The sequence below is a fragment of the Vombatus ursinus genome, unplaced genomic scaffold (genome assembly GCF_900497805.2).
Source record: "Vombatus ursinus unplaced genomic scaffold, bare-nosed wombat genome assembly UNPS02005197.1, whole genome shotgun sequence".
NCBI lineage: Eukaryota > Metazoa > Chordata > Mammalia > Diprotodontia > Vombatidae > Vombatus > Vombatus ursinus.
The window spans coordinates 140,644-167,579 of NW_020944975.1; the positions used below are offsets into that span (position 1 = coordinate 140,644).

The 26,936-nt window shown below is 42.9% G+C and overlaps 2 protein-coding genes and 2 non-coding genes across 5 annotated transcripts; 1 reads left to right on the plus strand and 3 right to left on the minus strand.

Moving 5' to 3' along the window:
* The first annotated feature begins 1,066 nt into the window (after positions 1-1,066).
* Positions 1,067-16,030, plus strand: TRIM41 (tripartite motif containing 41). Of its 2 annotated transcripts, XM_027843810.1 has the most exons (6): positions 1,067-2,139; positions 4,273-4,368; positions 4,952-5,182; positions 12,823-12,845; positions 13,148-13,275; positions 13,574-16,030. In XM_027843810.1, the coding sequence occupies exons 1-6, from the start codon at positions 1,336-1,338 to the stop codon at positions 14,176-14,178; spliced, it is 1,887 nt and encodes a 628-aa protein (XP_027699611.1). In that variant the 5' UTR covers positions 1,067-1,335; the 3' UTR covers positions 14,179-16,030. The 2 variants fall into 2 exon arrangements, with proteins under 2 accessions (XP_027699611.1, XP_027699617.1); XM_027843816.1 differs by lacking the exons at positions 12,823-12,845; positions 13,574-16,030 and having other exon boundaries at positions 13,148-13,233.
* Positions 16,031-17,694: 1,664 nt separating this feature from the next.
* RACK1 (receptor for activated C kinase 1) lies at positions 17,695-26,912 on the minus strand. The gene is made up of 8 exons (XM_027843830.1): positions 26,693-26,912; positions 22,505-22,676; positions 21,447-21,594; positions 20,865-20,960; positions 19,606-19,716; positions 19,057-19,197; positions 18,395-18,505; positions 17,695-17,820 (listed from the first exon to the last, which is right to left on the minus strand). Exons 1-8 carry the CDS (start codon positions 26,799-26,801, stop codon positions 17,755-17,757), a joined length of 954 nt encoding a protein of 317 aa, XP_027699631.1. The 5' UTR covers positions 26,802-26,912; the 3' UTR covers positions 17,695-17,754.
* LOC114029719 lies at positions 18,919-18,987 on the minus strand. The gene has a single exon (XR_003567522.1). It is a non-coding gene; the product is annotated as a small nucleolar RNA SNORD95 (small nucleolar RNA).
* Positions 24,913-24,981, minus strand: LOC114029722. Its single transcript, XR_003567523.1, has one exon. It is a non-coding gene; the product is annotated as a small nucleolar RNA SNORD95 (small nucleolar RNA).
* Positions 26,913-26,936: the final 24 nt, after the last annotated feature.

Sequence of the window (26,936 nt, forward strand, 5' to 3'; positions counted from 1 at the left end):
CCTGGGATTTTTTTGTTTGTTTGTTTGTTTTTTTGGGTTTTTTCCTCCTTCAGGGTACCTAGGACCCTCAGTCAAATGTCACCCCTGCTTTCGGGCCCACATTTCAATATACTTAAGTCTCGAAATTCGACATCTTTGGAGTCTGAAATCTTGGGCGCTCTAAGCCCTCACACCTACTCTTTGGTTCCATTCATTCCCCTTCGCAAAGCTACAGTCACCATGGACCCAAAAGCCCTCGCAACTTTATGTCTTTTATGCAGTCTTGCTTTTTTCAGACCCAGTCTCCTTCGGTGAGGTTCACTTTAGAAGCGACTGACCTCCCCCAAAATTCCTCCTCGATGGAATCGTCTAGAGTCCTCCTAACCACAAAGTCCTTGGGCTAGAACGACCGGAAGCTTACAAGAACGCAAGCGTAAAAGTCTCTCTTCGTCTTCCTGTTTCCATAACTTCACTCCATTTCCAGTAACCGCCGGTTGGTTGGAGCTGCCCAAGACCTCCGTAGGGGGTAGAGTGGGAACGGCGCTCGCGAAATTCGAAGACGCTTCGACGGATGGCCTAGAGCGTCGCCCTTCCTATTCCCCTCCCCCCCTCCAACTGGTGTCTTCCATTTCGGGGGGGGAGGGGGTATCCTCCAACCAGCGCGACGGCCGTTAGCCTTCTTAAGTACCATAGAGACCTGGACTTTCTGCGCCCGCCCACTCTTCCGCCTCGGGCGCCTATGGGAGCGTCGCTTTCTAGCTCACTTCCTGCTGGCTGAGAGCGCAAGAGCAGGAGGAGAAAAGAGGAGAGGAAGGGGGCGGGGCAGCCCAAGACAGAAGGAGTCAAGGAGCCCCGGGTGGAAGGAAATGGGCGTGAGAAGAGGCCGGAAGTAAAGCAAAGAATGCAGGAAGTGAAGGGGAGGAGCTAGGGGCAAGGGGAGGGGGCCATATGAGGAGGGGGAAGGGGGAATTAGGTAGGATTTGCATTCAGAACCCAGACAGGGCAAGCAGTTCGGGGGGCCCCGAAATAGTGCCATTTCTCCCTTCAGCAGCGTGGGGGTGGGGGTGGGGGTGGGTGGGAAGGGCTATTTATCTATTAGGCTTGTAAATTAGAGCTCCTCTGTTCTTGAGGCTGGAAAGTGTGTGTGTGTGTGTGTACGCGCGTATGCGTGTGCGCGCGTGTGCGCCAGTGTGTTTGGGCCAGGCCACCTCTGTGGCCCCCGTTGGGAGTAGGGGAGAGAAAGGGGGCGGAAAGGGAGGTCGATTGTAGAATCCACAAGGAAGACCCTCCCTCTTGCCGGCCTCCCCTTTGTAGCCCTTGGCATTCAACATCCTCCCTGGTTGACTTGAGACTAAGATGGCTGCCGTTGCCATGGCACCCAACCCAGTCCAGACCCTCCAAGAGGAGGCAGTATGTGCCATCTGCCTGGATTACTTCACCGACCCCGTGTCCATTGGCTGTGGGCACAACTTCTGCAGGGTGTGTGTGACCCAGCTGTGGGGGGGAGAGGATGAGGAGGAGGAGAGGGAGGAGGAGGAAGATGAAGGGGAGGAAGAGGAGGTGGAGGCAGTGGGTGCCAGTGGTGGGTGGGACACCCCCATGCGAGAGGATGAGTACGAGGGGGATATGGAAGAAGAGGAGGTGGAGGAGGAAGAGGATGAGGAGTTTTGGACCAATAGTATCAATGGCCCCACCTGGGACAACATGTATTATGTGTGGGATGAGGATGAAGAGGAAGATCTGGACTACTACCTAGGGGATGTGGAAGAGGAGCTGAGGGGCGAGGAGGAGGAAGAAGATGAAGATGAGGAGGTGTTGGAGGAAGATGAAGAGGAAGAGCTGGAGCCAGCCACCCCTCCACCACCCGCCCCCGCTCCTAGGCGCAGATTTACCTGCCCCCAGTGTAGGAAGACGTTCCCCCGTAGGAGCTTTAGACCCAACCTGCAGTTGGCCAACATGGTGCAGGTAATTCGGCAAATGCACCCAGCTCCTCGGAGAGGAAGCCGGGGCAGTGAACAAGGTGTGTGCCCCAAGCACCAGGAGGCTCTGAAGTTGTTCTGTGAGGTGGATGAGGAAGCTATCTGTGTGGTGTGCCGAGAGTCAAGAAACCACAAGCAACACAGTGTGGTGCCACTGGAGGAAGTGGTGCAGGAGTACAAGGTGAGAATGAGAAAGGGGCGCAGTCCTGGCGTGGTAGAAAGGAGGCGAGGCAGCCCAGAGTGGGTAGAGGAGGGTGACACTGCCCTTTCCCTGCCAGGTCTCATCCCCAATTCAGCCTTATTACTTCAGCTTCATACTAGAGGAGAAAGGTAAGGAAGGGCCCACCTGGAGAAATAGAAGCATAATATCGAGAATAAGCCTTTATATAGTTACAGATGTTACCTCATTTTATCCTCCCAACAACCCTGTGAGATAGGTGTTTCACATGGGTAAAAACTGGGATAGGCTGCCCTATTCACGATATGCTGGGCACAATGTCAGATTACCAGGGAGCAGACTACTGCTGCTTTCTGCAGGTTAATTTTTTTGGGTTTTTTTGATAAGCAAAGAAAACCCTGGCCCTGACAATGATCCACAGACACCCTAGAGACAGGGATGGAGAATTATAGAAATTTAGGAGAAAAACAAATTGGGGGAACACTTTAGGCTGAGAGTTAGCTGATAACTATTCAGCTGTCAGGTGTAAAATCCAGAATAATTAATGAGGGTGGGATGCTCCTCAGACCCACACCTGCTTCATTCTCCAGCCTTGCTGACCATTTTATACTAATTGGATAGTTTTGCAGGAGACAGACTTGTTGCTTCAACATTAGCCTACCTCTATTTTTTTTCTGGGTGGCTTCTGATTGAGATCCCACCTTTGGATTCTAATTATAGATTGATTGGTTGACACCTCATTTATTTCTGGGCCTGGCTAAGTTGTTGGACTTGGCAACTAAGAATTCATTGTATAATAGAATGAATTGTACCTTGAGACCAAGTTGGGTTTATCTAATTCACACCTCATGATCCCTGCACCCAACCTAGAACTGTAAACTGCCTGAGGGGGATTAAGTCTTTTTTTTCCTTTGCATCTCCCTTATTGCTTTGAACTGGGCTCTCCACAATAGTATGTAAAATTAATGTCATTAGTATTGATAGTGGTTCTGAGAATAAATTCAGTACTTGCCTATTCTCTCCAGGCATATCTCCCAGAAGAATCCTAGACCTGAATTTTAGTTCAATTGGCAATTTTTTTAGTTTCTTTTATTTGTAGAGACTTGTACTAGATACTGTATCAGAGTTTGGTTGGGGGAGAAATGAAATGGATGCAAAAGACAACACATGATCCTTGCCCTTGACAGTCTTTATTCCATCAAAGACTTGACAAATAGGAACTTTTAAAAGTAGTTATAACAGATTGATAATTATGAATTAGTAATTTATTGTAGTTATTATAAGTCACTTCAAAAGTTGTAAATGAAATTCCACTACTGAGAAAAATGCTTTACTTTCTTACTTCATAGAATCTTCATTCTCTTTGACTTTGAAGACCACCTACAGAATTTACCAGAACTATTGATTAACCACTGGGATACTAAGGCAGAGGAGAGAGAAGAGGGGAGGAAAAACATGAGAATAGAAGATCAATAGAGGATAAATGCAAATAATGTGGCAAGGGTTGAGCTATCAGTAGATTTTCATTGGCACCACCCATATGTTCTTGTCCTGGCCATGTCATAACTCTTTTTAAAGAAAAAAATAGCTCTCTGTTAAATTTGTTCACAAAGCATTTCTCATTTAGTCATCTTGAAAGTGAAAACTGGAGAGCTAAACTGGATCTGACTTACTAACTCTTGTTCAGAAATTATCCTTCCATGCCTTTTACTCCTAACTTTAAATAACTCAAAATAAAACATCCTCATTAAAAATAAAACTGCAAACCTAGAGCTTGGCACCCTTTTAAAGAGTTGTGTCAGGGTCTTTTCCCTTTCTTTCTGGCATGGTGGGAGGAAATGTATGTTTGTGTAGGCTGCTGACTTTCTTAAAGAGCAGAGAAGCCATATGATTCCAGTGGTGACAAAGACTGTAGATTTCCAACTCTGTATAAAGCTAAAAGTTCCAGTGGTTTGATGAATAAAGGGGTAAGAGGTAAATGTATGTGCAGGACACCTTTTTTGCCCATTTGTGGAGAATGTTTTTTTTTTCATTGCCCATAAAGGGAGGCTGAGTATTCTATCTAATGATATACTCATTACAACCAGTTGAAAAAACAAATATGCTTGTCCCATTCCTACCATTCACATGTGACAGGCCAAGCTGCAGGGTCACGTGGAGCCATTGAGGAAGCATCTGGAAGCTGTGCAGAAACTGAAGGCCAAGGAAGAGAGGAGGGTCATGGAGCTCAAGGCAGGTGGATGTGATTGGGAGCGTGGGCACAGTCCAAGGCAAGAGTCCTGTGTCTGGAGAGGATGGGGAGACACAGAGGATGAAGAAGCCAGACGCTGGTGTGATGAGGGGAATGGAAAAGGAGCTATAATGGGAGGTGGAGTGAAGTGGAGACCAAGGGTCAGATGCTGAGATCTTTGAAGGAGAATGGGAATTCAGTGTAGGAAATGTGATACTAGGAGAGTCTTTGTGAGGAAACTGGGAAAGAGTGATTAGAGAAGAGAAAATAAAAAATAAGACCTAAGGGGTGGAAGGGGCCTTGGAGATCATCTGGTCCAGCCCACCTGTTTTACCAATGAGGAAATTGAGGTTCAAAGAAATTAAGTGACTTGCCCATGGTCACAGATATGGCAGTAACAAAACTGGGATGAGAATCCAGAGCTTCTGGACTCCTTAGTGAGTATTCTTTCACATGTTACCTAGAACAAGAAACCTTGGATTTGTTGTCCAATGGTGAGGGCCAGGAATAGGGGAGAATAGTAAAAGTGAACTCTTGGTATATTGATGACCAAGTGACCCCCTCATCCGTTTTTATCCCTCCTAGAGTCAGATGAAGACAGAGCTGGCAGCAGTAGCAACAGAATTTGGAAGATTGGCACGGTTTCTGGCTGATGAACAAGCTGGGCTAGAACGGCGTTTACGGGAACAGCATGAAGCCCAGTTAGGGCGAGCAGGAGCCGCAGCAGGACGCCTCGGGGAGCAAGCTGCACAGCTAAGTCGACTGCTGGCCGAGGCACAAGAGAAAAGCCAACAGGGGGGACTTCGACTGCTTAAGGTGAGAACAACTTCAAATTCCATTCCGTGTCTAGCTACCCAGGCCCTTGTTCTCTTCAATCCCAACTCTTCCCACCCTGCTGTTCTTTCCTCAATCAACGTTTATCAAGAACCTATTAAATATAATCCTTAACATGTATTTATTCGTCACTCACTGGCAGCAAAATGCAGAGAATAACAGTCATGGTTCTTGCCCACAGGTAGCTTTCAGTCTTAAGTTAGAGGAGACATTTATAAATGTGTGTTAATGTGGTTGCATATTAAATTCTATAGGAATTCAGAGCAGGAAGCAGTTTAGCCCTGGATGGTTCACATTCTATAGTTAGTTATTAGAATGACCTTGAAGGTTGCTTTACTGGACCTGTACCTAATCTATGTGAATCCACAGAATCACAGAATTTCATAGTTGGAAGGAACTTCTAGTGTCCATCTTTGGTGTCCAGTCCTTGATCAAAAATCTCCTCTACGATGTATCTGACATTTAGCCTTTGCCTGAAGGCCTCCAGTGAGAGGACACTCACTACTCACTGTGGTAGTCCATTCCACTCTTGGACAGCTCAAATTGCTAAGAAGTTTTTCCTCACATCAAGCCCAAATATCCCTCTTTGCAACTTCCTCTTATACATCCTAGTTCTTCTCTCTAGGGACAAAAACAACAAGTCTAACCCCTTTTTTGACCCAACAGCCCTTCAAACACTCAAAGACAACTATTACATCTCCTCTTAGTCCTGTTTTCCAGGCTAAACATCCCCATTGTCTGTAACTAAAACTTATATAGCATAAACTCTTATTCTTAAACCCTATTCCATTTAATTAGATCACGTAGAAATGACTGGTTTGTGCTAAAAAGCATTCAAAAAAGACACATTTGAACATTAGAATTTACAAATTCAAAATTGTGAAATATGTCTGGCACAAGAACTGGGACTGGTAATCTATATACTCCTATCTTCTTGATGGATATGTCTGTTCAGAAAAATCTTGTTAAAAAGCAATAGAGTAGAAGAGAACAGAAGGAGTTGTTCCATAAGAAGAGTTTCTTTTAGGTCATACTGGAATCCATAGGAATCAAACTTTTTCACTTGAGTAGGTAGGTCTAAGGCCTGTTTCCTAGCATGTCTATGTAACTACAGTTTGGCAGATGGGAACTACTCAAGTGCAAAGAAAAATTTAATTTCACTCCACAGATATATATTGAATCCTTATTGTTTGCAAGGCACTGTGCTCTAGGTTCTGTTGGGGATAAAAAGATGAATGAGACATAATCCCATCCACAGATGTGGAAACAGTGGAAATGGTAGTGTAGTGGAGGGAAGAAGACACGTTCCCAAGTATATAAGATACAAAGTAGAGGGTAAGAATTCATGAAAGGTATATAAAGAAAAAAGGTGTGATTAGAGTTCAAAGAAAGACAGTCATTACTGGTAAAGCAGAATTAGGAAAGGTTTTAGGGAAGAAGTGACTTTTGTAAGGCTGACCTTGAAGGATAGGTAGGATTCTGAATGGTTGGCATGTAGGAGGTATTCCACAGGTGTAGAAGTGAAAAAATGCAGGGCATGTTTGGGTAATAGCTGTAGTCCATTTTGATTAAATCAAGTGTGAGATAAAACTGGTAAATTAGAACCAGATAGTAAAGGGCCTTGAACATTGAGTGAAGGAATCTTAACTGAATTCATTGCATCAGGAAGCTGCAGAACATTTGTGAGCAGAGCGGGTCACACATTCAGGGCCTAAAGTAGAGAGATTGATCTGGCTTTACTGCATGAAATGCATTGGAGAGGGGAGAGACTAGTTTAGAGGCTGTTTTAATAGCATAAATGAGAAATAATGAAAGCCTGGACCAGAGATAGTGGAGTGGAGAGGAAGCTATGTATAGGACAGTGACTCCAGAAGCAAAACTGACTAGAAGGGCACCTGGATGAAGAGGAAGAATGAGGAGTGAAAAATTACTGAAAAATTCCAAGAGGGCCCCTCTGACCCCTCCATGGTGGCACAGCTGACAGGCATAGGTCAGTTGAGTGGCAGGTCTGGAGGAAAATTAAGCTCTGTTTAAGACAGGTTGTTTGAGGTAGCAGAAGAACATCAGGCAGGCCTGGTCCCTGAGAGCAAATGGGGCCTGGACCCGAGTTTGAGAAGTCATTAGAAGGAAGTAATATTTGAAACCATGGGAGGAAAGGGGGTGGGTGGGCCTCTATTCCTCAGTGCCTTTCATTTATTTCTCCAAGAAGCACTGGTATTGGCTTATTGATTCCCCCATTTGAGTTTTTGCTGCCACTTCCTTCTGGGTCTTAGTTGCCTAATAAGTGTTTATTAATTACTTCTTGACTATTAGGCTTTTCAAGGTGCTGTACCATGTCAGTTACACTTCACTTGCCCGCCAAGGAGCCATTAAAGCTCCATCTTAGACCCCTGAATGAAAAAGATTCTCATGTCTGACCCTCAACAACTTAGTCTGTTTTTCTTTCACTGACCTTTGTTCAGGGCCAACCTCTGCCAGACTATGGGATGCTGGGTCAGTCACTTATCTTTTCAGTTCTATAGGCAGCTCTCTGAGAATGCAGGTTGCCAGAACCATTGCTGATCTGCATTAGTACAGGAGTTTCCTCAACAGTAGTTGTCTACATCTAAGATGTCAAACTTGCAACCCAGGCCATGGCCTGAATCAGATTAAAATGAATTAGGAAATGTTTAACAAAATAAAAATTCCATACAACATATGTAATGTGTACTTGTGGTTTTCTAAGTCAATGCGTGGCCCATAGGGATCCATTTCTGTTTGAGTTTGACATCATTGGTCTGCAGTGAAATCACAGGTCTGGTCTGCAAAAAGAGGCAGTATGGTATTTTGTTTGTTTGTTTTCTGGTGAGGCACTTGGGGTTAAGTAACTTGCCCAGAGTCACACAGCTAGTGAGTGTTATGTGTCTGGGGCCAGATTTGAACTCAGGTCCTCCTGACTCCAGGGCCACCTACCTGCCCCCAGCAGTATGATATTAATTAAAAGTAGGAACACTGGATTTGAGTCATAAGACCTCTGTTTGAGTCCTGGCTCTGGGACTAACTAGCTATATGACCATGGGTTAGCTCATCTCTGAACTCTATGCAATCCTATAAAATGTGTATATAATAGCTATACTTGTCACTTCACAGAATTCCTCTTAGGAAAGTGTTTTATAAGCTAGAAAGTGCTATATAAATACACTCTGTATTATGGGATATGTTTATCTGCAGCTTTCAGATCCTTTTGTCTGTAAAGTCTTCATGGATAAGGTGGAACTGGAGCTATGTGTGAAGAATAGCTAGGATTTAGATAAGTAGAGATGAAGGAAGAGGACATTTCAGGCATAGATGACAATAAGAGCAATAGACTGGAGGCAGGAATGAGTTTATTAGGGGTAACTGAATAACCCAACCTGATTGATGCTAAAAATGGCTTGTCGAAGTAGTTTTTAAATATGATTGGATAGTAGAACCTGATTAGGAAAGACCTTGAAAGCTGTATGGAAGCAAAATTTTGAGGCTATAATGGATTTGAAGATTATCTAATTCAAATCTCCCTTTCCCCCTTTTTTTTAAACAGATGAATCACTGGATACTCTGGGGGATTAAACAGTTTGCCCATAGTTAGTGGCAGCTTGAACTAGAACCAAGGCCTCTTGACTTAGTTCCTTGTTCCTTCACACTCCTTGGTACTCATAGGAGAGTGATATGATAAAAATAGTATTTTAGGAAACTTAGTCTAGTGTTTTGCTATATAGAGTGAACTGAATTGGGGAGAGACTGCAGAGACCAGCTACAAGGCATTTATAGTCATCCTAGACCTCAGGGCCTGGATTGGGGCAGGAACAGTGAGAATGAAGTATAATGGAGTGTTATACTCAGGAGTCTGAGAGGTATTTTTTAAAAAGGGTGTATGGGAGGCTTTCTACAAATTGGCTCTAGGGATTGCAGGAGAGGGAAGGATCCAGTATAATTTCAATGATTTGACACTGCTCTTCCTTCTTCTTAAAATAAGTTTGTGATAGATATCTTTAGTTTTTACATCACAGTTATTTCCCAGTATACACCTCCACCTTATTGATTGATCCCTACAACAAAGAAAAACAGTCCTAAAACAGCTGACATAGGGGCCAAATCTGACAATACATGTAGCATTCCACACCCATTCTTCCCTACCTCTCCTGAAAAAGGTAAAGTCATAGTATCATAGATTCGAAGGCCAGGGACCTTAGATGGCATCTAATCCAACCTTGATGTTCACAGATGAGGGAGCTGAGAGAGGCTCAGTGACTTGTTTGTAGTCGCAGAGCTGGTAGCAGATCTGGGATTTGAACCGTGGTCCCTTAGCTCCAAATTCACTATTCTTTCCACTGTAACATGATGCCTACTTAAGTTTCATTATTTGTTTTCCAGAACTAAGATCAGTCATTATAATTATATCCTTCCAGTTTTCTCTTTGTTTACATTATTGTTGTCATTAGGTATATTCTGCATCTCTTTACACAAGTTCTCACTGAATTTCTTTCAATTTCTTCCTCCTTACAGTGCCAATAAAATTCCCTTATATTCATATACCATCAACTTGATTTCCAGTTTTCTTATACTACAAAAAGTGCTGCTCTGAATTTGGTGCTTGTGCCTAGTAGTGGAATTCCTGTGTCCCCCTCATCTTCATTCTTCCTCCCTCATCTTTCATCTTCTGATTTTTCTCCTGTCTTACTACTCCTTCCTGGTCTCTTCATTTTCTTTCTGCCCCCTTCCCCATATGGATGTCCCACAGGCTCTCAGCTGAGCTCTTTTCTCTTCCCCTTGTCAGTTCCACTCTTGCTTGTGACTTAAGTTATCTTTTCTATTTGTGACTCCCAAAGCCACATATTCAGATTTTTCTGATTTTTTTTTCCTGATTTTTCTCTATTCAGCAGGCCTTCATTTCCAGCAGCCTCCTAGGCAATCCTAGCTATTGATCCCTTAAACTCAACATTGAGTTTAAAACTGAACTTGAAATCAATCCCCTCTTCCCATCCTCGGCACAATTTTCTGACTTCTTTTTCTCTGATTTCCTTTTTATGGCCCCACTGCTCCTCTAATCATCCAGACTAAAAACCTTGGAATTGTCACCAAATCCTGTCAGTTCTCCCTCCAAAGTACTTCTCCTGCCATCCCCTTCTCTCCACCACACTGCTCACATTTTAGCCCCTCTGGGCTTGGAATGTTTATTGTAATAGTATTTCTGTCTAGTGGCCTTGCCTCTAGTCCCTCCCTCCTCCAGTAAACCCTTTGCACAGCTTCCTAATACTCAGGTCTGACCATGGCACTCCTCTTCTCAGGACATTTGGAGGCTTTTTGTTGCTTGTAGGATAAATTGCAGACACCTTAATTTACAAATGTAGCGCTTCACAGTCTAACCACAATCTCTTTTTCCAGCCTCTTTTCACATTTTCTCCCCTTCACATAATCTACAATCCAGAGAAGCTGGTCTAGTAGCTGTCCTCCAGTCTCATTCTGCCCTCTTTTCCCCTCCATGTATTTGCATAGGCCATCTCCCAAGCCTGGAATGTACTCCCTCTGCCTGCTGAAATCGTTCTCTTCCCTAGAGGTCCCATTCAGTTGCTGCCTCATCCATGCCCCACGTCTCCTCCCTTGTACTTCTCCTCTTCCTCCTCGGTTAAAATAAGTTCTCCTCGCGTTTTTCTTACGTATTTTGTCTGGATCTCTCCTATATATTCTACCTTATATTATGCATATTGTATAAGTATTTTATCTTTCCTCTCCCTCCCTCCCCCTCCCCCACCCTCATAGTAAGCTCTTTGAGAGCCCAGATTATGCTTTTTTTTTCATCTTTGTGCCTTTATACATAGTAACTGCTTAATAATTATTGAATTGAGTAGAATCTAGGATCCCCGAAGAATGATAGTACTTGTTGACAGAAATAAATATACCGAAATAGTAAAGGGCTATGAACAGTTTTGACGTTTCCTCACATTTAGGAGGCAGAAGGAAGAAGAATTATTAAACGAGATTAAGGAGTATCAAAAAAAAGAAGACTGCAGTATCACAAAAGCCAAGGAAATAAACAGTTTCAAGAAATGTCATCAACATTAAAAGTCAAGGAATAATGTCATCTGAACTTCACTAGTTGTGGCTTCAGAGTAGTTTCAATAAATTTGTAGCGACCGAAACTAGAGTACCAAGTTAAATGTCAAGTGTGGTGCTAACAGATGCCGACCCATGTTTGAGGAGTTGGGCAGAGAAGGGAAAGATTGGATGCGAAAGAAGAATTGTTGGGTCAATTAAAAGGCACCTTCTTAAAAGGCATAAAGGAAAGGAGAATATGGAAAAGGAGAGAGTAAAGGAAAGGAGTAGGTGGTGTTGAGGGGAAATGGAGTGTAGCATTTAGGTAGATTATATTTACAGAAAACAGAGGTTCCTTTGAGAAGGGAAGAAAGTGCAACTTGATAGATATATGGACTGTATCCTTTATTCTCATTTCAGGATTGGACTAGATAATTTTCAGGATCTCATTTATCCCTTACATTCTGTAATCTATTGATCTAAATTCAGTAGTACAGAGGGGAACCCTTATCAGATAAACTCTGTAATTTAAGGGGCAAAGTTGTCCACTAAGTGAGGGTGGACAGTTGGAAGTTTAAAGTTACCTGAAGTAACTACATTGGGTATATTAGAAGTATATTAAAGAGTCAGAGATGACTAAAAGAGTTACAGACATAAGGACAGCATAAAGCTTAATTGGGGCCAAATCTTAAAGGTTGTGTTGCTTTTAGAAATTCTCCTTGACTTGAGAGCAGACAAATGGAATGATGATACTGGTGTTGGGAGTCATGGATTATCAGAGAAGGTGGAAGGGGAAGAAAGAAAGATAAGAGAGATACTGAATACTCAGTTACCTCTGACAAATTTTTTGTCCTGAGACAGCTTTTCTCCGGTCCCCCAGCATATTTCTGGGCTACATTCTCCCAAAACAGTCATTATATACTTAGACTTGGACTATTAAAATGAATTTGCATTCCATAATATAATTAGGAAGATAAATCCGCTGTTGTTAGGGCAGAAATTATAAAACACATTCTAAAGCAAATAGAAATGATACATTGAAGTCATATCTTTTGGACTATACCTGTTACCACTTGCCTACATTATTGTGGATCTTAAAGGGATGGTTATCTTTCCAAAGTAGGAAAAGACTGGGATGCTTCAACCTGAAGAGAATAGAGCCAGAGTCATTATGGAAACCGAATAGTGGACATGAGGGTTTGAAGGGTTATTGGCAGAATGAAAAGGAATAGAATTAAATTGCAGTAGGTGGGATATTAAGTCAGACTGGAGAAGAATTTCTAAACAGTAAGACCCTGGACCAAGTGTCCAAGAGGATGTGACATTGCTTTTTTTAGGGTCCTTTAAAGATGAAAAAGACCCTCAGTGAATGGCATAACATGGGTTGAGTAACTGGAGGTATAGGGGTTGGAGGAGATGAATTAAAACTCCTTCATTTTCTCAAATGTCCCCAAACCTAGCCCTTCTGTTCTGGGCTGGAGATCTAGGGGATAAGGAAACCAACTGTGAAGGGCTGACTTTATCTTTCTTTCCCCTTCCTTACCCCGACTTTTTGTCTCTATTATTCTCAGGACATCAAGGAGACTTTTAACAGGTGAGTTTCTATCCCTCAAAACCCTGAATTCCACAGAATACAGATTTTTAACTAGGACCAAGGCGTCTGGTTTCCTTGGCCCTGATTCTCCTACATACCCTGTTAACCCTGACCAGATATCTGGATCTTCCCTTATCTCCCTCCCTGGACCCACACATCTTGTCCCCAGCCCCTGAATCCTTGTCTTCCTTTCTCAGGACCCAAATGTCTATCTCCCAGCCCCCAATTCTCCTCCCCTATCTTTCCCTCTCTCTTCTGGAACTTTAGCATCCTATGTGAACCAACTTCTAATCCTCTCCCAGGTGTGAGGAGGTACAGCTGCAGCCTCCAGAGATCTGGTCCCCAGATCCCAGCCATCCCCACAGTCATGACTTCTTGACAGATGCCATCGTGAGGAAGATGAGTCGGATGTTCTGTCAGGCTGCCCGAGGTACAGAGAATTCACAAATCACCTTTCCTCCTCCATCATCCCTGTACAATTTAGAACCAGAGTTTGGAGAAAGTGTGTGTGTATTGATAGAATAGAAGGGAAGATACATGGGTGATCTTTGGACTTGAATGTAGGCTAGGACCTAAGGGTCCTAGAAAAATGGTTAGAAGTTAGGGGATAGAACTTGGGGGCAGGATTACTGGTTCATTGAAGGGGAGCAAGAATCTTGAGTCAAGACACCTAGGTATGGGACTGAACCAAGTGAACTTCGAAACCTCTCCTTTCCTTCTCATTCCAGTGGACCTGACTCTGGATCCTGACACTGCTCATCCAGCCTTAGCCCTATCACCAGACCGACGCGGAGTCCGTCTGGCAGAACGGCGCCAGGAACTCCCTGACCACCCCAAACGATTTTCAGCCGAATGCTGTGTGCTAGGTGCCCAGGGCTTCCGTTCTGGTCGCCACTATTGGGAGGTGGAGGTAGGGGGGAGGCGTGGCTGGGCTGTAGGGGCTGCTCGTGAGTCAACTCGTCACAAGGAGAAGGGGGGACCAGCAGGGAGTTCTGGGGGTGGCAGTGGGGATGCCACCCCATCTCGCCACCACCATCGCCGCAGAAGGCCCTATTTGCCCCAGCAGCCAATGTTTCAAAGGGAGGTGTGGTGTGTGGGCACCAATGGGAAGCGCTACCAGGCACAGAGCTCAACTGAGCAGACACCTTTGAGCCCTGGTGACAAGCCACACCGATTAGGGGTATACCTGGACTATGAGGCAGGACGGCTGGGCTTCTACAATGCTGAGACTCTGGGACATGTACATACCTTCTCAGCTGCCTTTCTGGGTGAGCGGGTCTTCCCTTTCTTCCGGGTGATTTCCAAGGGCACCCGAATCAAACTCTGCCCCTAAAGCATTGCAGTGCTTGTTCCCCCTCCCCCAAACTTCCCTTATCAAGCTGGGAAGGTTGGTTCTCTTCTACAACACTACTCTTTTTCTCCTAGTTTCCCACCTCTGGTTTTCATTCTCCTACCTCCTCTGTCCTCTCATCCTTATCTATATTTGGGTATGGGTCCCTGAAAGGGATAAAATTGTTGAACAATCTGCTTTCCTCCCCCTCTGTTGTCTACCCTACCCATCTCCAATTCCACCTCTATTACTTATCTACCCAAAAGAATTTTATTTAGGGAGAGGAACATTTTTTTTTTAATGGATTGAGACCTTTCTCCTCCACACATATCTATACCTTTCTATCAGCTGTCTATAGCAGAGAGGGGGATATATGGGGAGGTTAGGTTCCTCTTAGGTTCTTTGTCTCTCAGGTCAGAAGCATAATGGTTGTCACCTTTGTGGTTTTCTTTTTCACCTTAGCTGTCTCTGCCTTCTCCTCCACTTCTTTTTATCCTGTTCTGCTGCTCACTTGCCTTCCATCTCCATTTCCCGAAGGGGAGTTTGTCACCAAAAATGTGACTCATGTTCTCAGGCTCAGATTCCCCTTTCCCCTCTCTAGTTTGCAGCTTGCAGCATCCCCTACTTGTAGAGGCCCACTAGGGGAGGTAGGGATCTGTTTGATCTTATCCCATTCTAGACATCTGAGAAATGCCTCCCACTCCACTTTAACACCAAGGGAACTGGATTAGGACTAACACCCAATAACTAAAAGTAATAAACTGTAGATACAATTCACAATACTTTTAAGAGCATTATTGAGTCTTGGGCATAGTCTATATTTTTCTAGAACCCTCTACTTCCACTTTGGGGGCATATTCCAAGTTGGAGGTAACCCACCCCCTACTCCCTATTTCTTAGCCTCCTGCCTTTCTCTCTACTGCTCTTTGGCTGAGGTTGGTTTGGGGGGAAATTGAGAGGTGGGAGTGTAATGGTGTGTTGAAATGGACAATGAAAGTTTACTGTTTAATCAGTTTCAGTGAGTAGTTATTTTGGTAGCTTCTGGGTGAAGATGCTGCCTAATTGGCTTAATTTCTTAACTTTCCCTTCTACCCTCCATCCCATTCCCTCCTTCCACCTTGTTTAAGCCCCTTCCAATGAGTGAAGTGCCATTCTGCATGAAATAGGGGCACATGGAAGTAACTGGAGGAAACCGAGCTGTCACACATGGGTCCCAAGTTCTAGGGAGGTGGCCCTACCCTACAAAGATCCTCTTGATTTTGTTCTTCAGATTTCCCTTTTCTCCCGTATCAGGCTCCACCTTGATCACCTTGAGTTTTCTCTTAATCACTTCTGCTTATTTTCACCTTAGATCCCCATATTTTACAGATTAAGATCTCATTCTCCCTACCTGCCTCATATACCCTTTATCTTCTCTACCTATATAGAGTGGGCATCTTTCTCACCCCTTCCCCTACAGGCTTTCCATTCTTTTTGGTGCCTGTCCTTTGGCTGCAACTTCCTACCCAGCCATCTTAACCATTTAAACATTTCATCTTCCCTCATACCTAAGATTTTCCTCCACTTAGCCCATTCCAGACATCTAAGAAATGCCTCCCACTCCACTTTAACACCAAGGGAACTGGATTAGGACTAACACCCAATAACTAAAAGAAATAAACCATAGATAAAATTCACAATACTTTTAAGAGCATTATTGAGAGATGGAAAGAAGTCATCTAAGTCCAATGATGTCAAGCTCAAGTAGAAATGCTGGCCACTAAGTAAGCACCCCTGTGTTCCTGGAATGAGTTAGAAAACCACACATTAACATGTTCTATTGCGTTTTTATTTTATTAAACATTTCCTAGTTGCATTTTAATCTGGGCTGGCCACCTGTCTGAACCCATTGATTAGTCATCTTATAGATGAGCAAACAGGCACAGAAACATTTAAATGACGAAGTCAAACAAAGCACTAATTCAAATCCAGACCTCTACTACACTGTGCTGCTAAGTCCTATGTACATTTGTCTGTAATACTGCTTTTATTTCCTTTGCTACCTAGGTGTTCCTAACTTTTTTTTTATTTTCAGCAGAGGTAGATGACTAAATATCATATTAATCCTTTCCCAATGAGCGTCAGGAAAAGAGCCCAGGAATTATCACCCATCTGGGGACTGGAGGGTGTATTAATTACCTGGTGCTATTAACTGGCAAAAAATAACAACCTTGATTGATGACTGTACCCCAGGGATTCCCTAGCAAGGTCACAGTAATGGGCAGAGTCACAATCCAAACTCTGATCTTGACACCAACTCCACTGATATTTTACCACTATACCGTATTACCTCCCATGTTAAAACACATTTAAATCCTCACAAGGGAAGAGGCCCTTGAGCCCCAGTTACCGTCTACCAAAAGTGCACTTGACTCATGAACCATGCTTTTTGGATGGAAGACTCCCCAGCCTCAGCCCCCCCTTGTCAAACAGTCCCTAACTATACCCCAAGAGCTACCAGAAGGGGCTGGAACAGCCTATGTTGAGTTGTCAGCTTAGGGTTGGGTTCCAGATATATCACTAGTGGGAGGTCTTTATAGAGCATCCAAGTAATCAACCACAACTCCCTGTGATTACTTAATGAGATTACCAGAGAGGAAATAACAATCCAATAAAAACTTCAATTTTACTCTGAAACCACAGTTGGGTGCACAAGTAGCTTATTACTAACTTAAACACTATACATTTATCTTCCAAAGCTATCATCTTAATACACTTTCATCTTTACACTATCCCTGAGTAGCTTCAGTGTAGAAAAGGTTATTTATTTCCTCTACATGATAAAATAGATACCCAGAAAAATTAGATTTTTCAGATTTTATAGCTTAGTATACAAGAGGAGCTTAGAGTCCAAAAATTAACTAAGAACACAAACTAAATAAAACTAAACATACAGAATACTCAAAATAATGGATGAAACAAAATCTATCATGACAAGCTAGACAAGATAAATTAGAAAATTTGATTGGGAGGGAAAATCTTTGCTTCCATTATCGCTGAAAAATCTGATTATGACCGAGAAAGCCGCTTCTCTAATAGCAAGTCAAACAATACAGTTTTAACAAGAAATTAAATGCCTACAGTTTTGTTTACAATCAATCCCTTTCCTGTTCTTAATGCCTGGTAGAAACAGCCACTTTATGTTAGGTTCAGAATAAAAATAAAGTCTAGGTTTAACGCCAGGTTGGATGAGGGCTCTTCCATCGAGAAGACCACTTCCAGAATACTCCAAAAATAAGTCTTTACTGCTCTTTTCTATTCTCGTGACTATAATTAGCCAATGATTCTGCCCCCAAAGTCTGTGTTCCTAGGTAAGCCCAATTTTTTTTGATCTTAAGAATTTGTCCTCAAAAGTCACCTGGCAGCTTTTAGACTAAAAAAACCTCTTCTCTTGTCAGGGAGATAGGGGGAAGTATCAGAAGTGTCTTCAGAGGATCAGTTGAGAAACCAAATCAACCAATCCAAAAAAATACAACTTCATTTTTTCAAAAGGCAGAAATTAAGATCTTTATTTCAAAATCTGAGTTATGGTTGACCCCTTTACCGAGTGCCAATGGTAACCTGCCACACCCGTACCAAGTTGTCTGTGTATCCAGCAAATAGGGTCTGCAGGAAGAAGACAAATATAATGTCACACACACATAAGCTCCAAAATGCAGTCTTCCCTCCCCCTTTACAGAATAGGAACCCTACCCTAACCATAGTTGCTAGTGCCATCCCTTGGAAATTTGTATAAATTTTATATTTGTCTACATGCATATTTATCTCCTGAACTGGAATATAATCGCCCTGAAGTCAGGAACTGGCACACTGTAATCAATTAAGAAATGGCTATTGAATAAATGAGCCACACGGAGGCTTAATTGAAGATAGAAACCCTATCAAATCACAGGATACCATTCTATCTCTTTTCACTTCCCAGAAAAGTGAAATGAGATGTAAAATAACTTGCCCAAATATTATTAAGAAAGAAGTGGAAGAGGCAATATCGAAAACTAAGTCCTCTTTCCACTGTTCACACTGCTTCTCCAATAAATTACAATTCCAAGCAATTAATAACCCAAGCCCAGGGAAAGAGACAGAGACCACTTTCAACAATTCCTTCCCAGTGCATATAAGAAGGGTCCAAGGGTCCCTTGAGGCAATCAACTCTGTCAGGGAGGGCAAGACGAACACTTACCTGGCCATCAGCAGACCAGGCTAAGGAAGTACACTGGGGAGGCTCAGCCTTGCTGCTGGTGCTGATCACTTCTTGCTTAAGCTCATCCACAATGATCTTGCCCTCTAGGTCCTGAAATTAACAATAATAACTAGAATTACACCATGCATTAGGTTTTTACAAAGTGTATATGTATACGTATGTGTATATTCTCCTCTTGATTTTTATTTCATTTGACTCTCACAAGCTTGTCAAATAGGTATTACCCTCAATTTACAGAAGCTGTGACTAAGCATTGGAGGCAGGAGTAGAAACATTTCTCTCCCTTGGCACACAGGGATGTAGTAACTTTCTGAATACTGAGGACCATACCAAGAGAGGTGTGGGGGCATCAGACTCCAGAAACTACTAAACTATCCAATAAGACATTTCAGCATTGTTCCCTTACGAGAGATTACATAGATATGTAAGATCACTGCCTACCAATTCAGGGAATATCCCAGACCCTCTCCTACTCTAACTTCAGATCTTGAGGAGCCAGGAGATTACTCAGAAACAGCCTCTGGATTTCAGCAGGGTCAGTCAGATGGCATGTTGGGTTTCATCACAGCTCTACCACGGCCCCTAGGCCCCTTCCACAAATATTTCTCTGAACTCTAGGCAATTTGAAACCGATCACTCACCCAGATCTTGATGCTGGGCCCAGTAGCAGCACAGAGCCAGTAGCGATTGGGGCTGAAGCAGAGAGCATTGATTATGTCACCACCATCCAGAGTGTAGAGGTGCTTGCCCTCATTGAGGTCCCACAACATGGCTTGACCATCCTACAAACAGAATGCAGAAATATTCCCATACAGTTAATTTCCTGCAAACCAGCCCATATCATTTCAGCTCCCCTTCTTCCTGTTCTGAAATTGCCCATAACTCTTCAATTCCTGTCATTTTCCCTGTTCCTACTGAGGTCGAAGGAGCCAGGACACAATTTGCTTTTCTAACAGTACCCCAAGAGGTTAAATGATGTATCAAAAAAATCACACAGGTAGTGCTAACTGAAATTCTAGTTCTAACTACAAACCCAGAAGCCCACACTCTACTGCACTGGTTCCCATGATCAAGAAAAACTGAATCCCCTTCAGGCTAGGACCCTTAAAACTCAGTTACCACTTACTAAAGTTTTCTTATATTTAACCCTTGGGTAGCTTTTTGGATGAAGGTCTTCCCACCTCTCATACCTTGCCTCCAGAGGCACACAGAGAGCCATCAGGAGAAACTGTAACTGTGTTTAGGTAGCCTGTGTGGCCAATGTGGTTTGTCTTCAGTTTGCAGTTGGCCAAGTTCCAGACCTAGAAATATGAGTGAGAGAAGAGGGAGAAATTTCAGAGGGAGGGATCTGCTCTTCATATAGAATCCACAATAAACTTGCAATTTTTCAGTTTTCCTGAGACCAGCGATGAAAATCCAATAGAAACCTGACTTTAGAATGGATTTGTTTTTAACCAGCAAACAGAATACGACCAGTCTGATACTAACTTGTACTCTTTAAAATTTATCAGTCATACAATTAGCAGCAGTAGTAAGTGGTACAAGGATTGTCTCCCCTTTTATAGATATCAAAAACCAACAACCAGATAAATTACTTGCTAATTTAGGCCATAAAGCACAGAGATTAAAATGTTAACCAGGTCTTTCAATTTCATAGCTTGGCCAGATGCTCAATATATAAATAACTAAGAACCACTCAAATTAGGGATAATTTCCTAATTTTGAGTTACAGATTAGTATATTGACACATACCTCAGACCCAGAGAAAGCTATTCCTCAAGTGGTCAAAAGATATGAAGCTTAAAAAAAAATTGTAAATTTTTACCCACCATAAAAAAAAATACTTCATTATTAATACAACCAAATTAAAACAAAATAAAAGTTTTACCTCAGGTCTACTAATCTGACAAAATGAGAAGCAATAGAAAGTATTAGGAGAATGTTCAGAAAATAGCCAACTAATGCATTGTGTAGAACTGAGAACTGGTCCCACCATTTTGGACCAAAAGTTCTGCAGTTGCAAGAGAAAAGTATCTAAATTATTTGTAACCTTTCAACTCAGTGATACAACTGGGCACATATCTCCAGGAAAGCAAAGCAAGGCTTCCCTTATCAACCAAAATATTCACAGCAATACTTTCTGGCAGCCGTATGATGAAACAAAATTGGTGGGTCAATAACTGTACAACTGAACAAACTTAGATAAACATAACTTAATATTATACTGTAAAGAACAAAGTAATTCAGGAAAAAAGGGCAAATACAAACTGATAGTGATATAAAAAAAAAAAGAACCAACAAAGTGTGTCTTTAGCCATGTCTTCAGGAAGGGAAGACTGCACTGGTCAAAGTGATATAATTTTAATTGATCAGAAAAACCGCCAAATTCAGGAACAGGTTAAGAACATACTAGTGGGCTGACGCCTAGAACAATCTTGATCATTCTCACCTTGACCAGCTTGTCCCAGCCACAGGAGACAATGATGGGGTTGCTGCTATTGGGTGAAAAACGGACACAAGACACCCATTCTGAGTGGCTCTCATCCTGTGGGATATTCAAAGGGGAAAAGTGAGGCACAATTATTCCTGTCCCTGTCCACTGCTCTAAGGCTATGGTTCTGTTGACTTAATTTCTTCCCACCCTAGGTGGTTCAAAATGATTAACTGGATGAGAAAATACTTCCTGCCATATCCATGCATGCACCAAAGTGGGGAATAACCTTACATCTACATTTATTTGTGTACAAGTACCACCACTGCTATTAAATGAAGGGCTTTCTAAAGCACGGGCTGTCAGCTGCATACCCAGGGCAATATTCTGCATTAACAAAATCTCAATAAATATTAGATTAACAACTAATCCAGACACCATACTTGTTTGGGGGCAGGAAAACAGGATGGGGACTGGGGCAAATAGGGTTAGCCATTCTAATGGACTCACAACTGAGCTTATAGTATAATAAAACCCCAGGTCTTTGACATGAATTGTGTATATTATACAGCTATGAATCCTATACTGATTTTTTTTTACCTGCACAGTGTATTTACAGACACCCAGGGTGTTCCACAGCTTGATAGTCTTATCCCGGGAACCAGAGACAATCTGGCGGTTGTCTGAAGAGAAGGCCACACTCAGCACATCCTTGGTGTGACCAACAAAGCGCCTGGTGGTAGTGCCACTACATGGGAAGACAGGATTCCTCTCAAATATATGAATTCCCCTTTTCCCAAAACAGTCTTCCACATCCCTCTTCTACACTGGGTTTTTCATAGCCTCCTATGTCTTTATAACCCACCAGGAAAAATGACCTCTTCTTTAAGCTAGCTAGAACTTCTTGGTGAAAATCTAGGTCCAATGACTAATACTGGTCCTAGCAGACAAGATAAAGAAACACCTTCCTTCCCTGGATTTGGGGGATGAAGAGAATAGGGGAAAGATATAGGTACAAAATCTTGTATATAGTATACATCTGATGTCACTTTGTTTCACCTAATTTTCTTTGCAATAAAGGCAACGTTGGGGGTCTGGAGAGAATACTGGGAAGTCTTATTGAAAAATATCTATGCCTATAGTTTCAAAGGTCCCATCAGAATTGCAGGACTTGTCTTCAGTCCCCAGGGGAGTCAGCTGACAATGTCATACTCTCATCACTGGGACATCATGAATTCTTTTCTTCTGACCTCAGAACAATTCTCCCAGCTGCCATTTGTTCATTGGCTTGATCCAGCCCACAAAAACTTCTCTAATTACCTTCAACATCCCCTAGGATTATTCTTCCTTGTTCAAACTATTATCCCACTTGGACACCTGAAGCACACACCAATTTTATGTAACTATTCAGTCCTTTCAGTTGTGTCCAATTCTTTGTTGACCCCATTTGGGGGTTTTTCCTTCTCTAACCCATTTTACAGATGAGGAACTGAGGTAAACATGGTTAAGAGACTTGTTCGGGGTCATATAGCTAGTAAGTATTTATATAATTCTAGGGCCCTTCTAAGTCCACTTCCTCCCCTCTTCTATCCTATCTTTTGCCAAGGACCTAGGTTTAATACCTACCCAAAGAGGTAGCCATTTAAATAGGTACTTACGTTGTGAGATCCCAGAGTCTTAGCGTGCCATCCCAGGAGCCTGAGAGTGCAAACTGGCCATCAGAGGAAATGACCACATCACTAACAAAATGTGAGTGACCTCGGAGGGCACGCTGGGGGATTCCATAATTTGTTTCATCTCTGGTAAGCTTCCACATGATAATGGTCTTATCTGGATAGGAGGGAACAAATAAAAAGAAAAGATGAGTAAAACTAAATTCATCTTTGTCTTCTCAATGCCATCACACATTAGTTCTCATGCTGAGAGAAACAAAAGGGTTAGGGATGTCTAGTCAGTGCTGATGGCGCCAAAGCTCTCAAAGCTAACAGTTACAAAAAATATTAGACGTGTAGAAGCATGGAAGAGATCTTTATTACCTACATGAAAAACCCATTTCTCCAAAATCTAGATAAAGAAATGTAGAATAATACTTTTACAAGAAATATAAACTAGATCTCTGTCGGAAAATTTCTTCATACTGACAGAAACTGTCACCTGTCCCAGATTAAATTCAGTTAAGGAACTGAGAGCTACCCAACACTATGCTAGGTGTTGATACTGGGGTTACCAGAGAGGACAAGACAGCTATACAGAAAACAGCTAAATAAAAGCCTAAAAGAGGACATAAACAGTAATGGAGTGCCACAAAACTTCAGAGAAGAGAAATATTCACCTGTTGGGAAGAGATTTTGATTCTAAAATAATGCTTCAATCACCCTACTGCTCAAGCTATAATCTTAACTTTCTACTCATCTAAGCTCAATCCCCCTGAATAGGTTTGATACTTTCTGCTTCATAACATCTATACCTATAAAGCACTTTAAGAGAGAACACAAACTCTCCTTGCCTTCATGGTGCTTGGTCTAAGAAACTTCGTGCTTACCCTCTCCCTTTACTGTCTTTGTTCAAACTGTTTACCCACCCCAACTTGCCCTTTCTCTAACACCCAAATGATAAAAGACTCATGAAGGAAAATGTTATTGCTATCTAGAAAAAGAGCTATGGAGTCTGAATGCAGATCAAAGCATACTATTTTCATTTTTTTTTTGTTTTCTTTCTCAAGGTTTTCCCCTTTTGTTCTAATTCTTCTTTCACAACATGATTAATGTGGAAATAAGCTTAACATGATCATACATATATAACCTATATGAAATTGCTTGCTGTCTTGGGGAGGGGATAAAAAGGCAGAGATTTGGAACTCAAAATTTTATAAAGAAATGAATGTTGAAAATAAAAAATCATGGAGCTCCAGGAAAAAAAACACCTAAATGATGTGTTAATAGATCACAACTCAATACATTACTTTGTTTTTTCCATTATTCCATGTATATCACTAACTTTGCTGCCCCAACTGGATTCTAAGCTCCCCTCACAGTACAATAGTGGAAGATATCTGAATCAATTTCTGCAACATCCATTTAAATGCTTTGGGTTGAAAAGGTTAATGGCACATTCTGAAAAATATGGCTCAGATTAGAAGCTTAGATTACTTCTCCCCAACCCACACCCCCAATCTCTTGCATCCCTCCTTAGCTATAAGCTGTCATTACAACACCAGACTATTTCTAGTCTTCTTGCACCTCCCTCCTGCCAACCAATTAAAGGTAAAACTACTTTGCCTAGGATTCAAAATCTACCATTTCATTCTCATATTCCTTACTCTATGTCCCAGAAACCTGGACTATATTATTTCCCAAACATTCCTTGTAATTTCTCCTTCTCTAGCTTTACCTACATTTTTCATCCATCCATAAAAGCCTGACTCAAAATCAACTCTTCACCAAGGCCTAGCAGTGCTTTAAAGACAAAAAGAGCTTCTCGGATATTCATTAACTGAAAGAAATTAGGGAAGCTCAGAGAGGAGACGTGGTCTTGGTCACATGCACCCCCAACAATCCTGTTACAAGGCAACAACATTCTCATTTTAGGCATGAGAAAAATGGATTTTCCTTCAGTCTTAACCCCAAAGTTAAAGCAATTTAACCAAGGTTACAGGATAACTAACACCAGACAGGTCTTCTCACTCCTAAACCAGCACTCTTTTCAATACATCACGACATTTCAAAAGTAAATGTCTCGCCAACATTTAAGATACAGAAACAGCTGCAGTGCAGCACTGGACCTGATGTCAGAAACTTAGGTTTGAAATTTTGATTCTACTTACTAGCAAGTCACTTGTGTGGCCCAACTTTCTCCCTCGTGACAGCACTTCACAAAATGTAAATCACTATATAAATGCCAGCCAGGGCAGGCAGAACTATCTAACCCCTTCCTTTTAGAACTAGCCTTTCTTGTATCCCCAAAACTCAGAAAAGTGCCTGGCACATAGGAGATGCTTAATAAAAACCAGCTGAATGAAACGCTAGTTCACCAGGAATGAAAAGACCCAGTCAAAGGACTAAGAATGAAGCTCAGAAACAGCCTCTGTATTCAGCACAGGCAATCAGATGGCATGTTAGAAAATCATCATTGCTTCTCTCTGGCGGTAGACGACCTCCTCTTCTCCCATGCCTCCCCCCCCACAAGATCTTCCTCATGCCTAAAATTACTTGCTGTTTCTCCTCTACAAATCTTTATCTTACACGGGGCTCTTGAACTGTTCCTCCTAGTAAAATTCCAAAAACACTTAACAAGTGTGCCCACTATGTTCTAGGTCCTGAATATACAAAGATGAAAACAATCCTAATTTCCTGATTCTTCAGTCAAGTTATAGGATGAATATCAGGCATACAGATAAATGATAACAGTATTAAATACACAAAAAATTAGGTAATGGCATTAGAAACTGGGAAAAAACTTCCTGTGGGTGACCTATTTTGGAGCCCCAATTAATAGGACCTCAGGTAGCATTATGAAGCACTAGGTGCTCTTAGTGATACAGCTGGAAGACACTTCAAGGATTATCTAGTACCTACAAGATAAAGGTAACAGGCTGGGAGAGGCAAAACATTCTTGGCCCAACATCACACAGTAAAGGGCAGAGGCAGAATTTGAACCCAAGTCCTTACACTCAAAGCCAACACTCTTTCCATAGCACTTCCAGCAAGCACGAAGTATCCAGCAATCACTGGGAGCCTGGAAGACCTGAGTTCAAATCGTGTCTCCCACACTTAGTAGCTGTATGACTCCAGGCAAGTCACTTAACCCTTTTGCCTCAGTTATCTCAACTATAAAATGGGAATAACAGCCTTTTAGTGAGGATCAAACAAGCTTAGGACAGTGCCCGGCACATAGCAGGCACTGTATACGTGTCTATCCCTTCCTTCCTAGCCCCAATTCAATGTGAACCTGAGGCTCAGGCTATCTGGGGTGTGTGGGGATTAATTAAGAGTAATATTCAAAAACTCAAGATCTCAAGGAACAAGGGGAATCCAATAATCAGGACTCACAGGTTCCATTCAGAGGTCCTTGTCCTTGTCAGAGGTCACTGTCCTTGGAAAGCAGTGTGTGGTGAGAGATGGGCACCAAAGGCGGGTTCAGAGATCCTAAGATGGGGCGCTGGCCATTGGATTTAAAAGGAAAAAAAAAGTAGATGCGCAGAACAGAACATTGAGCTCGGATATCCCCGAACAAGGGGCCACTTCTGCCTCCTTTCTTTCAGTACGAATGTGAATACCACTCCCTTGACGTCTCCAACACGGTCCAAGAGGACGCCACCAACTTTTTTTTTTTTTCCGGAGGCAATAGGGGTTAAGTGACTTGCCCAGGGTCAACCCAGCTAAGTAAGGTTCAGAGGTCAGGTCCATCCATTGCGCCACCTAGCTGCCCCTGCAAGAGGGCGATCACTAAGGCGTCCTGAAGGTCTGTCTTCAGTAAGACTCACCCCTCCAACCACGTGAACTCTTTTCTTTCTTCCCCAGGACAGTTACCACTCTGCTCCGCGACCCCTCTTCTCTCTGATGCACAAGGTCAGTCCGGGTCCCCACCGGAGAATGGTTTCACCCAGCCCGTGTCTCCCCCCACAGACAAAATGAGCTCTGCCCAACTTCCCCCAAGTAGCCAGGCTGGAGCCTCCTTCCCGCCCGGCCCAACCGCTCCTCCGCCTCCCTGGCCCTGCAGCCCGTCCTCCTGCAGCTCAGGAGCGCTGCCTTCCACTCCTTCAGCAAAAGCGGACGTTCCTCCTGCAACCCCCTACCCCACCATCACCTTCCACCCGGCCCTGGCAGGCGTGATCCGGGGCGCGGTACCTCGAGAGGCTGACAGGATCATGTCTGGGAACTGGGGAGTCGTGGCGATCTGGGTCACCCAGCCATTGTGGCCTTTAAGAGTACCCCGAAGGGTCATCTGTTCAGTCATGATGACGAGATCTCGGTGGATCGCTCCAGGAGGAAGGATGGATCCAGATTGCACGGAGAGAGACCAGCCGGCTCCGCTTCACGCCAGGAGCCCAAGAAAAGAGAGAGCAGCTTCCGGCCGGAGTCGGATATACCC